At 42.7% G+C, this 14952-nt stretch overlaps 1 protein-coding gene across 8 annotated transcripts in view; it reads left to right on the forward strand.

Moving 5' to 3' along the window:
* The window catches only part of fhod3a (formin homology 2 domain containing 3a), a 107184-nt gene that overhangs the window by 34791 nt on the left and 57441 nt on the right, over positions 1–14952 (forward strand). For all 8 annotated transcript variants that reach the window (XR_009206543.1, XM_058408440.1, XM_058408438.1 and 5 more), the window contains exons 7-10: positions 1329–1440; positions 1522–1616; positions 1760–1903; positions 2567–2775. Coding sequence is in view for 7 of the 8 variants with exons in the window: in XM_058408440.1 (XP_058264423.1) it covers positions 1329–1440; positions 1522–1616; positions 1760–1903; positions 2567–2775 (560 nt within the window). In the remaining variant the exon portion in view is untranslated. The remainder of the gene's footprint in view (positions 1–1328; positions 1441–1521; positions 1617–1759; positions 1904–2566; positions 2776–14952) is intronic.

Consider the following 14952-nt stretch of genomic DNA (forward strand, 5'->3'; position numbering starts at 1 on the left):
GAGGGGTGTGTGGGGTGTGTAAGAGTGTGTGTGAGGGGTGTGTGGGGTGTGTAAGAGTGTGTGTGAGGGGTGTGTAAGAGTGTGTGTGAGGGGTGTGTGGGGTGTGTGGGGTGTGTAAGAGTGTGTGTGAGGGGTGTGTGTGGTGTGTAAGAGTGTGTGTGAGGGGTGTGTGGGGTGTGTAAGAGGGTGTGTGAGGGGTGTGTGGGGTGTGTAAGAGTGTGTGTGAGGGGTGTGTGGGGTGTGTAAGAGTTTGTGTGTGGGGTGTGTGGGGTGTGTAAGAGTGTGTGTGAGGGGTGTGTGGGGTGTGTAAGAGTGTGTGTGAGGGGTGTGTGGGGTGTGTAAGAGTGTGTGTGAGGGGTGTGTGGGGTGTGTAAGAGTGTGTGTGAGGGGTGTGTGGGGTGTGTAAGAGTGTGTGTGAGGGGTGTGTGGGGTGTGTGGGGTGTGTGGGGTGTGTGAGGGGTGTGTGTCTGTCCTCACTGTCCCCTGAAGGGTCTTGTGATCTGAGACGGTCCAGTTCCCAAACCAGGCAGTGATGCAGCTGCTCAGGACGCTCTCCATGGTCCCTCTGTAGAACACAGTCAGGATGGGGGGAGGGAGATGGGCTTTCCTCAGCCTCCACAGGAAGTAGAGGTGCTGCTGGGCTTTCCTGGTGATGGAGCTGGTGTTGAGTGACCAGGTGAAGTTCTCCGCCAGATGGACACCAAGGAATTTGATGCTCTTGACGATCTCCACAGAGGATCCATCGATGTTCAGTGGAGAATGGTCACTCTGTGCTCTCCTGAAGTCAACAACCATCTCTTTTGTCTTGTCGATGTTCAGGGAGAGGTTGTTGGCTCTGCACCAGGCTGTTAGATGTTGCACCTCCTCTCTGTATGCTGACTCGTTCTTACTGATGAGACCCACCACGGTCGTGTCATCAGTGAACTTGACGATGTGGTTGGAGCTGTGCATTGCTGCACAGTCGTGAGTCAGCAGAGACTGCTGTCTCACTGTCTGTCTGTCTATCTGCCTGTTTGTCTGTCTATCTATATATCTGTCTGTCTGTCTATCTATCTGTCTGTCTGTCTATCTATCTATCTGTCTGTCTATCTGCCTGTTTGTCTGTCTATCTATATATCTGTCTGTCTGTCTATCTATCTATCTGTCTGCCTGTCTGTATATCTGTCTGTCTATCTGTCTGTCTGCCTGCCTGTCTGTCTGTCTGTCTGCCTGGACCTTAGTGTTGGAGTTATGAGTAGGTAGTACTCCAGTACTACCTGATGATGTTTTGCCTCTCTGATGGTCAGCAGTAGAACTCTGTGTGTTCTGGACACTCTGTTCCTTTACAGTTCCGTCTGGTGGTAAAAACAGCTCTGAAGCTCCTGCTGGTGTTTGTGGAATATTCAGAGTCCAATGCTGTGCTGCTCATTCAAGCCATCAGTGCTGTTGATGCAAAGAGAGGTAATACACACACACACACACACACACACACAATAGGTTCAATGCACAATATTTTGGTTAATTGATTGATTGATTGATTAGGACAGAAACAGTGGTCCAACGTCATGGAGATATTAAACGAGAAAGACGGAGTGGACACGGAGCTGCTGATGTACACCATGTCCCTTATTAACAAGGTACACACACACACACAAACCCTCACATCCTAACACACACACACACACACACACACACACACACACCCTCACATCTTAACACACACTCTTACACACACACACACACACACTCGCTCACCCTCACACACTCTGTCTGTGTGTAGATTCTAGCAGCTCTGCCTGATCAGGATTCGTTCTATGACCTGGTGGATGTTCTCGAGGAGCAAGGCATCGAACACATGACCTCACGCTACAGCACACATAGGAGCACTGACCCTGAACTCCGGGAGCAGATCAGAATCTACGAGGTACCATGCACACACACACACACACACACACACACACACTTCCCCCCAATGGTCCTGTGTTGTGCGTCAGTGTGTTTTGGATGGTTGTCTTGCTCCAGGATGAAGTTCCTCCTGATTAGTCTCCACTCATTTTTCTGTAGAAGATCAGACAGAGTGTTTCTGTAGACGTCTGACTTCATTCAGCTGATACCTTCATCAGCTCCATCATCAATCAGTGAAGATCAGTGAGAATGTTCCAGAAGCAACCATGAAGCCCAAAGCCATGACACCACCACCCCCATGTTTCCCAGCTCAGCTTCTATGTTCTGGACCATGAGCAGATCATTCATTCCTCCACACTTGATGGTCTGGCCATCACTTTGCTAGAGCTTCATCACAGTTCCAGAGCTTTTGTGGATCATCTCTGTACCTCTTTCTGAACTCCAATCTGATCTTCTGAGTCTTACTGATGATGAGAAGTTTGTGGTAGTCTTGTTCATGGTGGAGTATGAGACCTTCACCCTGACCTGTGGAGGTTGTTGGTGATGTCACTGATCGGTGTTTTGGGATTTTTCTTCACAGCTCTCGATCATCTCATTGTTTACATTCTTCACATTCAGCAAAAACAGAAGAATTATATTTCGTAATCTTTAGACACATTTAATTTTCCTATTAATCCTCCAGGTAACACTTCGGCATGAGGATGGTGATGATGATGGTCAGGCCCTGCCCACTGGTTTCTATGGAAACCTCAGGTCCACAGCCGGCAGGATTAAGGGTCAGGGGTTAGAGAGACGCCGCAGTCGCAGGCACTCACTGGGCAAAACGGGCCAGGACTCGCCTTTAAGCCCCGCCTCCTCACACAGGAGAAACTTAAAAAGGAGTGAGGAGAGGTAGGAAATACACACACACACACACACACACACACACACACACACACACACTAATAAACAAACAGGCATTAATTCTTAACATCAGTGTTTATTATGAGAAAAACATATTTATAATTCCATCAGATCAACATTCAGTCAGTATTCTGTATATATCAGTGTGTGTGTATCAGTATGTGTGTGTCAGAGTGTGTGTGTATATCAGTGTGTGTGTGTATCAGTATGTGTGTATATCAGTGTGTGTGTGTATCAGTATGTGTGTGTCAGAGTGTGTGTGTATATCAGTGTGTGTGTGTATCAGTATGTGTGTATATCAGTGTGTGTGTGTATCAGTATGTGTGTGTATCAGTATGTGTGTGTCACAGTGTGTGTGTGTATCAGTATGTGTGTGTATCAGTGTGTGTGTGTCAGAGTGTGTGTGTGTATCAGTATATGTGTGTCAGAGTGTGTGTGTGTATCAGTATGTGTGTATATCAGTGTGTGTGTGTATCAGTATGTGTGTGTCAGAGTGTGTGTGTATCAGTACGTGTGTGTATCAGTACGTGTGTGTATCAGTACGTGTGTGTCAGAGTATGTGTGTGTATCAGTATGTGTGTCAGAGTGTGTGTGTATCAGTATATGTGTGTGTCAGAGTGTGTGTGTATCAGTATGTGTGTGTATCAGTATGTGTGTGTATCAGTATGTGTGTGTCAGAGTATGTGTGTGTATCAGTATGTGTGTCAGAGTATGTGTGTGTATCAGTATGTGTGTCAGAGTATGTGTGTGTATCAGTATGTGTGTGTGTGTGTGTGTGTGTATCAGTATCTGTGTTTATCAGTGTGTGTATCAGTGTGTGTGTGTATCAGTATGTGTGTGTGTGTGTGTGTGTATCAGTATCTGTGTTTATCAGTGTGTGTATCAGTGTGTGTGTGTATCAGTATCTGTGTGTATCAGTATGTGTGTGTATCAGTATGTGTGTATATCAGTATGTGTGTGTCAGAGTATGTGTGTGTATCAGTATGTGTGTCAGAGTATGTGTGTGTATCAGTATGTGTGTGTGTGTGTGTGTGTATCAGTATCTGTGTTTATCAGTGTGTGTATCAGTGTGTGTGTGTATCAGTATGTGTGTGTATCAGTATGTGTGTGTCAGAGTGTGTGTGTGTGTATCAGTATGTGTGTGTCAGAGTGTGTGTGTGTATCAGTATGTGTGTGTATCAGTATGTGTGTGTCAGAGTGTGTGTGTGTATCAGTATGTGTGTGTGTGTGTGTGTGTGTGTGTGTGTGTATCAGTATCTGTGTTTATCAGTGTGTGTATCAGTGTGTGTGTATATCAGTGTGTGTGTGTATCAGTATGTGTGTGTGTATCAGTATGTGTGTGTATCAGTATGTGTGTGTGTGTGTATCAGTATCTGTGTTTATCAGTGTGTGTATCAGTATGTGTGTGTCAGAGTGTGTGTGTGTATCAGTATGTGTGTGTATCAGTATGTGTGTATATCAGTGTGTGTGTATCAGTGTGTGTGTGTCAGAGTGTGTGTGTGTATCAGTATGTGTGTGTATCAGTATGTGTGTGTCAGAGTGTGTGTGTGTGTCAGAGTGTGTGTGTGTATCAGTGTGTGTGTGTATCAGTATGTGTGTATATCAGTGTGTGTGTGTATCAGTATGTGTGTATCAGTGTGTGTGTGTATCAGTATGTGTGTGTCAGAGTATGTGTGTGTCAGAGTATGTGTGTGTATCAGTATGTGTGTGTATCAGTATGTGTGTGTATCAGTATGTGTGTCAGTGTGTGTGTGTCAGAGTATGTGTGTGTATCAGTATGTGTGTGTCAGAGTGTGTGTGTGTATCAGTATGTGTGTGTATCAGTATGTGTGTGTATCAGTATGTGTGTCAGTGTGTGTGTGTGTATCAGAATGTGTGTGTCAGAGTGTGTGTGTGTATCAGTATGTGTGTGTATCAGTATGTGTGTGTCAGAGTGTGTGTGTGTATCAGTATGTGTGTGTCAGAGTGTGTGTGTGTATCAGTGTGTGTGTGTATCAGTATGTGTGTGTCAGAGTGTGTGTGTGTATCAGTATGTGTGTGTGTGTATCAGTATCTGTGTTTATCAGTGTGTGTATCAGTGTGTGTGTATATCAGTGTGTGTGTGTGTATCAGTATGTGTGTGTGTATCAGTATGTGTGTGTATCAGTATGTGTGTGTATCAGTATGTGTGTATATCAGTGTGTGTGTGTATCAGTGTGTGTGTCAGAGTGTGTGTGTGTGTGTATCAGTGTGTGTGTGTCAGAGTGTGTGTGTGTATCAGTGTGTGTGTGTCAGAGTGTGTGTGTGTATCAGTGTGTGTGTATCAGTATGTGTGTATATCAGTGTGTGTGTGTATCAGTATGTGTGTATATCAGTGTGTGTGTGTATCAGTATCTGTGTGTATCAGTATGTGTGTGTCAGAGTATGTGTGTGTATCAGTATATGTGTGTCAGAGTGTGTGTGTGTATCAGTATGTGTGTGTATCAGTATGTGTGTGTATCAGTATGTGTGTCAGTGTGTGTGTGTGTATCAGTATGTGTGTGTCAGAGTGTGTGTGTGTATCAGTATGTGTGTGTCAGAGTGTGTGTGTGTATCAGTATGTGTGTGTCAGAGTGTGTGTGTGTATCCGTATGTGTGTGTATCAGTATGTGTGTGTCAGAGTGTGTGTATCAGTGTGTGTGTGTATCAGTATGTGTGTGTCAGAGTGTGTGTGTGTGTATCAGTATGTGTGTGTATCAGTATGTGTGTATATCAGTGTGTGTGTGTATCAGTATGTGTGTATATCAGTGTGTGTGTGTATCAGTATGTGTGTGTCAGAGTATGTGTGTGTCAGAGTATGTGTGTGTATCAGTATGTGTGTATCAGTATGTGTGTGTATCAGTATGTGTGTCAGTGTGTGTGTGTCAGAGTGTGTGTGTGTATCAGTATGTGTGTGTATCAGTATGTGTGTGTATCAGTATGTGTGTGTCAGAGTGTGTGTGTGTATCAGTATGTGTGTGTATCAGTATGTGTGTGTATCAGTATGTGTGTCAGTGTGTGTGTGTGTGTATCAGTATGTGTGTGTCAGAGTGTGTGTGTGTATCAGTATGTGTGTGTATCAGTATGTGTGTGTCAGAGTGTGTGTGTGTATCAGTATGTGTGTGTCAGAGTGTGTGTGTGTATCAGTGTGTGTGTGTATCAGTATGTGTGTGTCAGAGTGTGTGTGTGTATCAGTATGTGTGTGTGTGTGTATCAGTATCTGTGTTTATCAGTGTGTGTATCAGTGTGTGTGTGTATCAGTATATGTGTGTGTATCAGTATGTGTGTGTATCAGTATGTGTGTATATCAGTGTGTGTGTGTATCAGTGTGTGTGTCAGAGTGTGTGTGTGTGTATCAGTGTGTGTGTGTCAGAGTGTGTGTGTGTATCAGTGTGTGTGTGTCAGAGTGTGTGTGTGTATCAGTGTGTGTGTATCAGTATGTGTGTATATCAGTGTGTGTGTGTATCAGTATGTGTGTATATCAGTGTGTGTGTGTATCAGTATCTGTGTGTATCAGTATGTGTGTGTCAGAGTATGTGTGTGTATCAGTATATGTGTGTCAGAGTGTGTGTGTGTATCAGTATGTGTGTCAGTGTGTGTGTGTGTATCAGTATGTGTGTGTCAGTGTGTGTGTGTATCAGTATGTGTGTGTATCAGTATGTGTGTGTCAGAGTGTGTGTGTGTATCAGTATGTGTGTGTATCAGTATGTGTGTGTCAGAGTGTGTGTGTGTATCAGTATGTGTGTGTCAGAGTGTGTGTGTGTATCAGTGTGTGTGTGTATCAGTATGTGTGTGTCAGAGTGTGTGTGTGTATCAGTATGTGTGTGTGTGTATCAGTATCTGTGTTTATCAGTGTGTGTATCAGTGTGTGTGTATATCAGTGTGTGTGTGTATCAGTATGTGTGTGTGTATCAGTATGTGTGTGTATCAGTATGTGTGTGTATCAGTATGTGTGTATATCAGTGTGTGTGTGTATCAGTGTGTGTGTCAGAGTGTGTGTGTGTGTGTATCAGTGTGTGTGTGTGTCAGAGTGTGTGTGTGTGTGTGTATCAGTGTGTGTGTGTCAGAGTGTGTGTGTGTATCAGTGTGTGTGTATCAGTATGTGTGTATATCAGTGTGTGTGTGTATCAGTATGTGTGTATATCAGTGTGTGTGTGTATCAGTATCTGTGTGTATCAGTATGTGTGTGTCAGAGTATGTGTGTGTATCAGTATATGTGTGTCAGAGTGTGTGTGTGTATCAGTATGTGTGTGTATCAGTATGTGTGTGTATCAGTATGTGTGTGTATCAGTATGTGTGTCAGTGTGTGTGTGTGTATCAGTATGTGTGTATCAGTATGTGTGTGTATCAGTATGTGTGTGTCAGTGTGTGTGTGTATCAGTATGTGTGTGTCAGAGTGTGTGTGTGTATCAGTATGTGTGTGTCAGAGTGTGTGTGTGTATCAGTATGTGTGTGTATCAGTATGTGTGTGTCAGAGTGTGTGTGTATCAGTATGTGTGTGTCAGAGTATGTGTGTATATCAGTATGTGTGTGTCAGAGTGTGTGTGTGTATCAGTATGTGTGTGTATCAGTATGTGTGTGTCAGAGTATGTGTGTGTATCAGTATGTGTGTGTATCAGTATGTGTGTGTATCAGTATGTGTGTGTCAGAGTGTGTGTGTGTATCAGTATGTGTGTGTATCAGTATGTGTGTGTCAGAGTATGTGTGTATCAGTATGTGTGTGTCAGAGTGTGTGTGTGTGTGTATCAGTATGTGTGTGTCAGAGTGTGTGTGTGTATCAGTATGTGTGTGTATCAGTATGTGTGTGTCAGAGTGTGTGTGTGTATCAGTATGTGTGTGTCAGAGTGTGTGTGTGTGTGTATCAGTATGTGTGTGTCAGAGTGTGTGTGTGTGTATCAGTATGTGTGTGTATCAGTATGTGTATGTCAGAGTATGTGTGTGTATCAGTATGTGTGTGTCAGAGTGTGTGTGTGTGTATCAGTATGTGTGTGTCAGAGTGTGTGTGTGTATCAGTATGTGTGTGTATCAGTATGTGTGTGTCAGAGTATGTGTGTGTATCAGTATGTGTGTGTCAGAGTATGTGTGTGTATCAGTATGTGTGTGTATCAGTATGTGTGTGTCAGAGTATGTGTGTGTATCAGTATGTGTGTGTATCAGTATGTGTGTGTATCAGTATGTGTGTCAGTGTGTGTGTGTGTATCAGTATGTGTGTGTATCAGTATGTGTGTGTCAGAGTGTGTGTGTGTATCAGTATGTGTGTCAGAGTGTGTGTGTGTATCAGTGTGTGTGTGTATCAGTATGTGTGTGTCAGAGTGTGTGTGTGTATCAGTATGTGTGTGTATCAGTATGTGTGTCAGAGTGTGTGTGTGTATCAGTATGTGTGTGTCAGAGTGTGTGTGTGTATCAGTGTGTGTGTGTATCAGTATGTGTGTGTCAGAGTGTGTGTGTGTATCAGTATGTGTGTGTGTGTGTGTGTATCAGTATCTGTGTTTATCAGTGTGTGTATCAGTGTGTGTGTATATCAGTGTGTGTGTGTATCAGTATGTGTGTCAGAGTGTGTGTGTGTATCAGTGTGTGTGTGTCAGAGTGTGTGTGTGTGTATCAGTATGTGTGTGTATCAGTATGTGTGTGTATCAGTATGTGTGTATATCAGTGTGTGTGTGTATCAGTGTGTGTGTCAGAGTGTGTGTGTGTATCAGTGTGTGTGTGTCAGAGTGTGTGTGTGTATCAGTGTGTGTGTATCAGTATGTGTGTATATCAGTGTGTGTGTGTATCAGTATGTGTGTATATCAGTGTGTGTGTATCAGTATCTGTGTGTATCAGTATGTGTGTGTCAGAGTATGTGTGTGTATCAGTATGTGTGTGTGTGTGTGTGTATCAGTATCTGTGTTTATCAGTGTGTGTATCAGTGTGTGTGTATATCAGTGTGTGTGTGTATCAGTATGTGTGTGTATCAGTATGTGTGTGTATCAGTATGTGTGTGTGTGTGTGTATCAGTATCTGTGTTTATCAGTGTGTGTATCAGTGTGTGTGTGTGTCAGTATGTGTGTGTCAGAGTGTGTGTGTGTATCAGTATGTGTGTGTATCAGTATGTGTGTATATCAGTGTGTGTGTGTATCAGTGTGTGTGTCAGAGTGTGTGTGTGTATCAGTGTGTGTGTGTCAGAGTGTGTGTGTGTATCAGTGTGTGTGTATCAGTATGTGTGTATATCAGTGTGTGTGTGTATCAGTATGTGTGTATATCAGTGTGTGTGTATCAGTATCTGTGTGTATCAGTATGTGTGTGTCAGAGTATGTGTGTGTATCAGTATGTGTGTGTGTGTGTGTGTATCAGTATCTGTGTTTATCAGTGTGTGTATCAGTGTGTGTGTATATCAGTGTGTGTGTGTATCAGTATGTGTGTGTGTATCAGTATGTGTGTGTATCAGTATGTGTGTGTATCAGTATGTGTGTATATCAGTATGTGTGTGTCAGAGTATGTGTGTGTATCAGTATGTGTGTGTGTGTGTATCAGTATCTGTGTTTATCAGTGTGTGTATCAGTGTGTGTGTGTGTCAGTATGTGTGTGTCAGAGTGTGTGTGTGTATCAGTATGTGTGTGTATCAGTATGTGTGTGTATCAGTATGTGTGTATCAGTATGTGTGTATATCAGTGTGTGTGTGTATCAGTGTGTGTGTCAGAGTGTGTGTGTGTGTATCAGTGTGTGTGTGTCAGAGTGTGTGTGTGTATCAGTATGTGTGTGTATCAGTATGTGTGTGTCAGAGTGTGTGTGTGTATCAGTGTGTGTGTCAGAGTGTGTGTGTATCAGTGTGTGTGTATCAGTATGTGTGTATATCAGTGTGTGTGTGTATCAGTATGTGTGTATATCAGTGTGTGTGTGTATCAGTATGTGTGTGTATCAGTATGTGTGTGTCAGAGTATGTGTGTGTATCAGTATGTGTGTCAGAGTGTGTGTGTGTATCAGTATGTGTGTGTATCAGTATGTGTGTGTATCAGTATGTGTGTGTATCAGTATGTGTGTCAGTGTGTGTGTGTGTATCAGTATGTGTGTGTCAGAGTGTGTGTGTGTATCAGTATGTGTGTGTATCAGTATGTGTGTGTCAGAGTGTGTGTGTGTATCAGTATGTGTGTGTCAGAGTGTGTGTGTATCCGTATGTGTGTGTATCAGTATGTGTGTGTCAGAGTGTGTGTATCAGTGTGTGTGTGTGTATCAGTATGTGTGTGTCAGAGTGTGTGTGTGTGTATCAGTATGTCTGTGTATCAGTATGTGTGTGTCAGAGTGTGTGTGTATCAGTATGTGTGTGTCAGTGTGTGTGTGTGTATCAGTATGTCTGTGTATCAGTATGTGTGTGTCAGAGTATGTGTGTATATCAGTATGTGTGTGTCAGAGTGTGTGTGTGTATCAGTATGTGTGTGTATCAGTATGTGTGTGTATCAGTATGTGTGTATATCAGTGTGTGTGTGTATCAGTGTGTGTGTCAGAGTGTGTGTGTGTATCAGTGTGTGTGTGTCAGAGTGTGTGTGTGTATCAGTGTGTGTGTATCAGTATGTGTGTATATCAGTGTGTGTGTGTATCAGTATGTGTGTATATCAGTGTGTGTGTATCAGTATCTGTGTGTATCAGTATGTGTGTGTCAGAGTATGTGTGTGTATCAGTATGTGTGTGTATCAGTATGTGTGTCAGTGTGTGTGTGTGTATCAGTATGTGTGTGTCAGAGTGTGTGTGTGTATCAGTATGTGTGTGTATCAGTATGTGTGTGTCAGAGTGTGTGTGTGTATCAGTATGTGTGTGTATCAGTATGTGTGTGTATCAGTATGTGTGTCAGTGTGTGTGTGTGTATCAGTATGTGTGTGTCAGAGTGTGTGTGTGTATCAGTATGTGTGTGTATCAGTATGTGTGTGTCAGTGTGTGTGTGTATCCGTATGTGTGTGTATCAGTATGTGTGTGTCAGTGTGTGTGTGTATCCGTATGTGTGTGTATCAGTATGTGTGTGTCAGAGTGTGTGTATCAGTGTGTGTGTGTATCAGTATGTGTGTCAGAGTGTGTGTGTGTGTATCAGTATGTGTGTGTATCAGTATGTGTGTCAGAGTGTGTGTGTGTATCAGTATGTGTGTGTCAGAGTGTGTGTGTGTATCAGTATGTGTGTGTATCAGTGTGTGTGTGTATCAGTATGTGTGTGTATCAGTGTGTGTGTGTATCAGTATGTGTGTGTCAGAGTGTGTGTGTGTGTATCAGTATGTCTGTGTATCAGTATGTGTGTGTAAGAGTATGTGTGTATATCAGTATGTGTGTGTCAGTGTGTGTGTGTATCAGTATGTGTGTGTATCAGTATGTGTGTGTCAGAGTATGTGTGTGTATCAGTATGTGTGTGTCAGAGTATGTGTGTGTATCAGTATGTGTGTGTATCAGTATGTGTGTGTCAGAGTGTGTGTGTGTATCAGTATGTGTGTGTCAGAGTATGTGTGTGTATCAGTATGTGTGTGTATCAGTATGTGTGTGTATCAGTATGTGTGTGTCAGTGTGTGTGTGTATCAGTATGTGTGTGTATCAGTATGTGTGTCAGAGTATGTGTGTGTATCAGTATGTGTGTGTATCAGTATGTGTGTCAGTGTGTTTGTGTATCAGTATGTGTGTGTCAGAGTGTGTGTGTGTATCAGTATATGTGTGTCAGAGTGTGTGTGTGTATCAGTATGTGTGTGTATCAGTATGTGTGTGTATCAGTATGTGTGTCAGTGTGTGTGTGTGTATCAGTATGTGTGTGTCAGTGTGTGTGTGTATCAGTATGTGTGTGTATCAGTATGTGTGTGTGTGTGTGTATCAGTATGTGTGTGTCAGAGTGTGTGTGTGTATCCGTATGTGTGTGTATCAGTATGTGTGTGTCAGAGTGTGTGTATCAGTGTGTGTGTGTATCAGTATGTGTGTGTCAGAGTGTGTGTGTGTGTATCAGTATGTGTGTGTATCAGTATGTGTGTCAGAGTGTGTGTGTGTATCAGTATGTGTGTGTCAGTGTGTGTGTGTATCAGTATGTGTGTGTATCAGTGTGTGTGTGTATCAGTATGTGTGTGTATCAGTGTGTGTGTGTATCAGTATGTGTGTGTCAGAGTGTGTGTGTGTGTATCAGTATGTCTGTGTATCAGTATGTGTGTGTCAGAGTATGTGTGTATATCAGTATGTGTGTGTCAGAGTGTGTGTGTGTATCAGTATGTGTGTGTATCAGTATGTGTGTGTCAGAGTATGTGTGTGTATCAGTATGTGTGTGTATCAGTATGTGTGTGTCAGAGTGTGTGTGTGTATCAGTATGTGTGTGTCAGAGTATGTGTGTGTATCAGTATGTGTGTGTATCAGTTTGTGTGTGTATCAGTATGTGTGTGTCAGAGTGTGTGTGTGTATCAGTATGTGTGTGTATCAGTATGTGTGTGTCAGAGTATGTGTGTGTATCAGTATGTGTGTGTCAGAGTATGTGTGTGTATCAGTATGTGTGTGTATCAGTATGTGTGTGTCAGAGTATGTGTGTGTATCAGTATGTGTGTGTCAGAGTGTGTGTGTGTGTGTATCAGTATGTGTGTGTCAGAGTGTGTGTGTGTATCAGTATGTGTGTGTATCAGTATGTGTGTGTCAGAGTGTGTGTGTGTATCAGTATGTGTGTGTCAGAGTGTGTGTGTGTCAGAGTGTGTGTGTGTATCAGTATGTGTGTGTCATAGTGTGTGTGTGTATCAGTATGTGTGTGTCAGAGTGTGTGTGTGTGTGTATCAGTATGTGTGTGTCAGAGTGTGTGTGTGTGTATCAGTATGTGTGTGTATCAGTATGTGTATGTCAGAGTATGTGTGTGTATCAGTATGTGTGTGTATCAGTATGTGTGTGTATCAGTATGTGTGTGTCAGTGTGTGTGTGTATCAGTATGTGTGTGTATCAGTATGTGTGTCAGAGTATGTGTGTGAATCAGTATGTGTGTGTATCAGTATGTGTGTCAGTGTGTTTGTGTATCAGTATGTGTGTGTCAGAGTGTGTGTGTGTATCAGTATGTGTGTGTATCAGTATATGTGTGTCAGAGTGTGTGTGTGTATCAGTATGTGTGTGTATCAGTATGTGTGTGTATCAGTATGTGTGTCAGTGTGTGTGTGTGTATCAGTATGTGTGTGTCAGTGTGTGTGTGTATCAGTATGTGTGTGTATCAGTATGTGTGTGTGTGTGTGTATCAGTATGTGTGTGTCAGAGTGTGTGTGTGTATCCGTATGTGTGTGTATCAGTATGTGTGTGTCAGAGTGTGTGTATCAGTGTGTGTGTGTATCAGTATGTGTGTGTCAGAGTGTGTGTGTGTGTATCAGTATGTGTGTGTATCAGTATGTGTGTCAGAGTGTGTGTGTGTATCAGTATGTGTGTGTCAGTGTGTGTGTGTATCAGTATGTGTGTGTATCAGTGTGTGTGTGTATCAGTATGTGTGTGTATCAGTGTGTGTGTGTATCAGTATGTGTGTGTCAGAGTGTGTGTGTGTGTATCAGTATGTCTGTGTATCAGTATGTGTGTGTCAGAGTATGTGTGTATATCAGTATGTGTGTGTCAGAGTGTGTGTGTGTATCAGTATGTGTGTGTATCAGTATGTGTGTGTCAGAGTATGTGTGTGTATCAGTATGTGTGTGTATCAGTATGTGTGTGTCAGAGTGTGTGTGTGTATCAGTATGTGTGTGTCAGAGTATGTGTGTGTATCAGTATGTGTGTGTATCAGTTTGTGTGTGTATCAGTATGTGTGTGTCAGAGTGTGTGTGTGTATCAGTATGTGTGTGTATCAGTATGTGTGTGTCAGAGTATGTGTGTGTATCAGTATGTGTGTGTCAGAGTATGTGTGTGTATCAGTATGTGTGTGTATCAGTATGTGTGTGTCAGAGTATGTGTGTGTATCAGTATGTGTGTGTCAGAGTGTGTGTGTGTGTGTATCAGTATGTGTGTGTCAGAGTGTGTGTGTGTATCAGTATGTGTGTGTATCAGTATGTGTGTGTCAGAGTATGTGTGTGTATCAGTATGTGTGTGTCAGAGTGTGTGTGTGTCAGAGTGTGTGTGTGTATCAGTGTGTGTGTCAGAGTGTGTGTGTGTGTGTATCAGTATGTGTGTGTCAGAGTGTGTGTGTGTGTATCAGTATGTGTGTGTATCAGTATGTGTATGTCAGAGTATGTGTGTGTATCAGTATGTGTGTGTCAGAGTGTGTGTGTGTGTGTATCAGTATGTGTGTGTCAGAGTGTGTGTGTGTATCAGTATGTGTGTGTATCAGTATGTGTGTGTCAGAGTGTGTGTGTGTATCAGTATGTGTGTGTCAGAGTGTGTGTGTGTATCAGTATGTGTGTGTCAGAGTGTGTGTGTGTGTGTATCAGTATGTGTGTGTCAGAGTATGTGTGTGTATCAGTATGTGTGTCAGAGTATGTGTGTGTATCAGTATGTGTGTGTCAGAGTGTGTGTGTGTATCAGTATGTGTGTGTCAGAGTATGTGTGTGTATCAGTATGTGTGTGTCAGAGTGTGTGTGTGTCAGAGTGTGTGTGTGTATCAGTATGTGTGTGTATCAGTATGTGTGTGTCAGAGTATGTGTGTGTATCAGTATGTGTGTGTCAGAGTATGTGTGTGTATCAGTATGTGTGTGTCAGAGTATGTGTGTGTATCAGTATGTGTGTGTATCAGTATGTGTGTGTCAGAGTATGTGTGTGTATCAGTATGTGTGTGTATCAGTATGTGTGTGTCAGAGTATGTGTGTGTATCAGTATGTGTGTGTATCAGTATGTGTGTGTCAGAGTATGTGTGTGTATCAGTATGTGTGTGTCAGAGTGTGTGTGTGTGTGTATCAGTATGTGTGTGTATCAGTATGTGTGTCAGAGTATGTGTGTGTCAGAGTATGTGTGTGTATCAGTATGTGTGTGTCAGAGTATGTGTGTGTATTAGTGTGTGTGTGTATCAGTATGTGTGTGTCAGAGTGTGTGTGTGTGTATCAGTATGTGTGTGTATCAGTATGTGTGTCAGAGTGTGTGTGTGTATCAGTATGTGTGTGTCAGAGTGTGTGTGTATCAGTATGTGTGTGTATCAGTGTGTGTGTGTATCAGTATGTGTGTGTATCAGTGTGTGTGTGTATCAGTATGTGTGTGTCAGAGTGTGTGTGTGTGTATCAGTATGTGTGTGTCAGAGTATGT

The sequence above is a fragment of the Hemibagrus wyckioides genome, linkage group LG14, assembly GCF_019097595.1.
Source record: "Hemibagrus wyckioides isolate EC202008001 linkage group LG14, SWU_Hwy_1.0, whole genome shotgun sequence".
NCBI classification, from domain to species: domain Eukaryota; kingdom Metazoa; phylum Chordata; class Actinopteri; order Siluriformes; family Bagridae; genus Hemibagrus; species Hemibagrus wyckioides.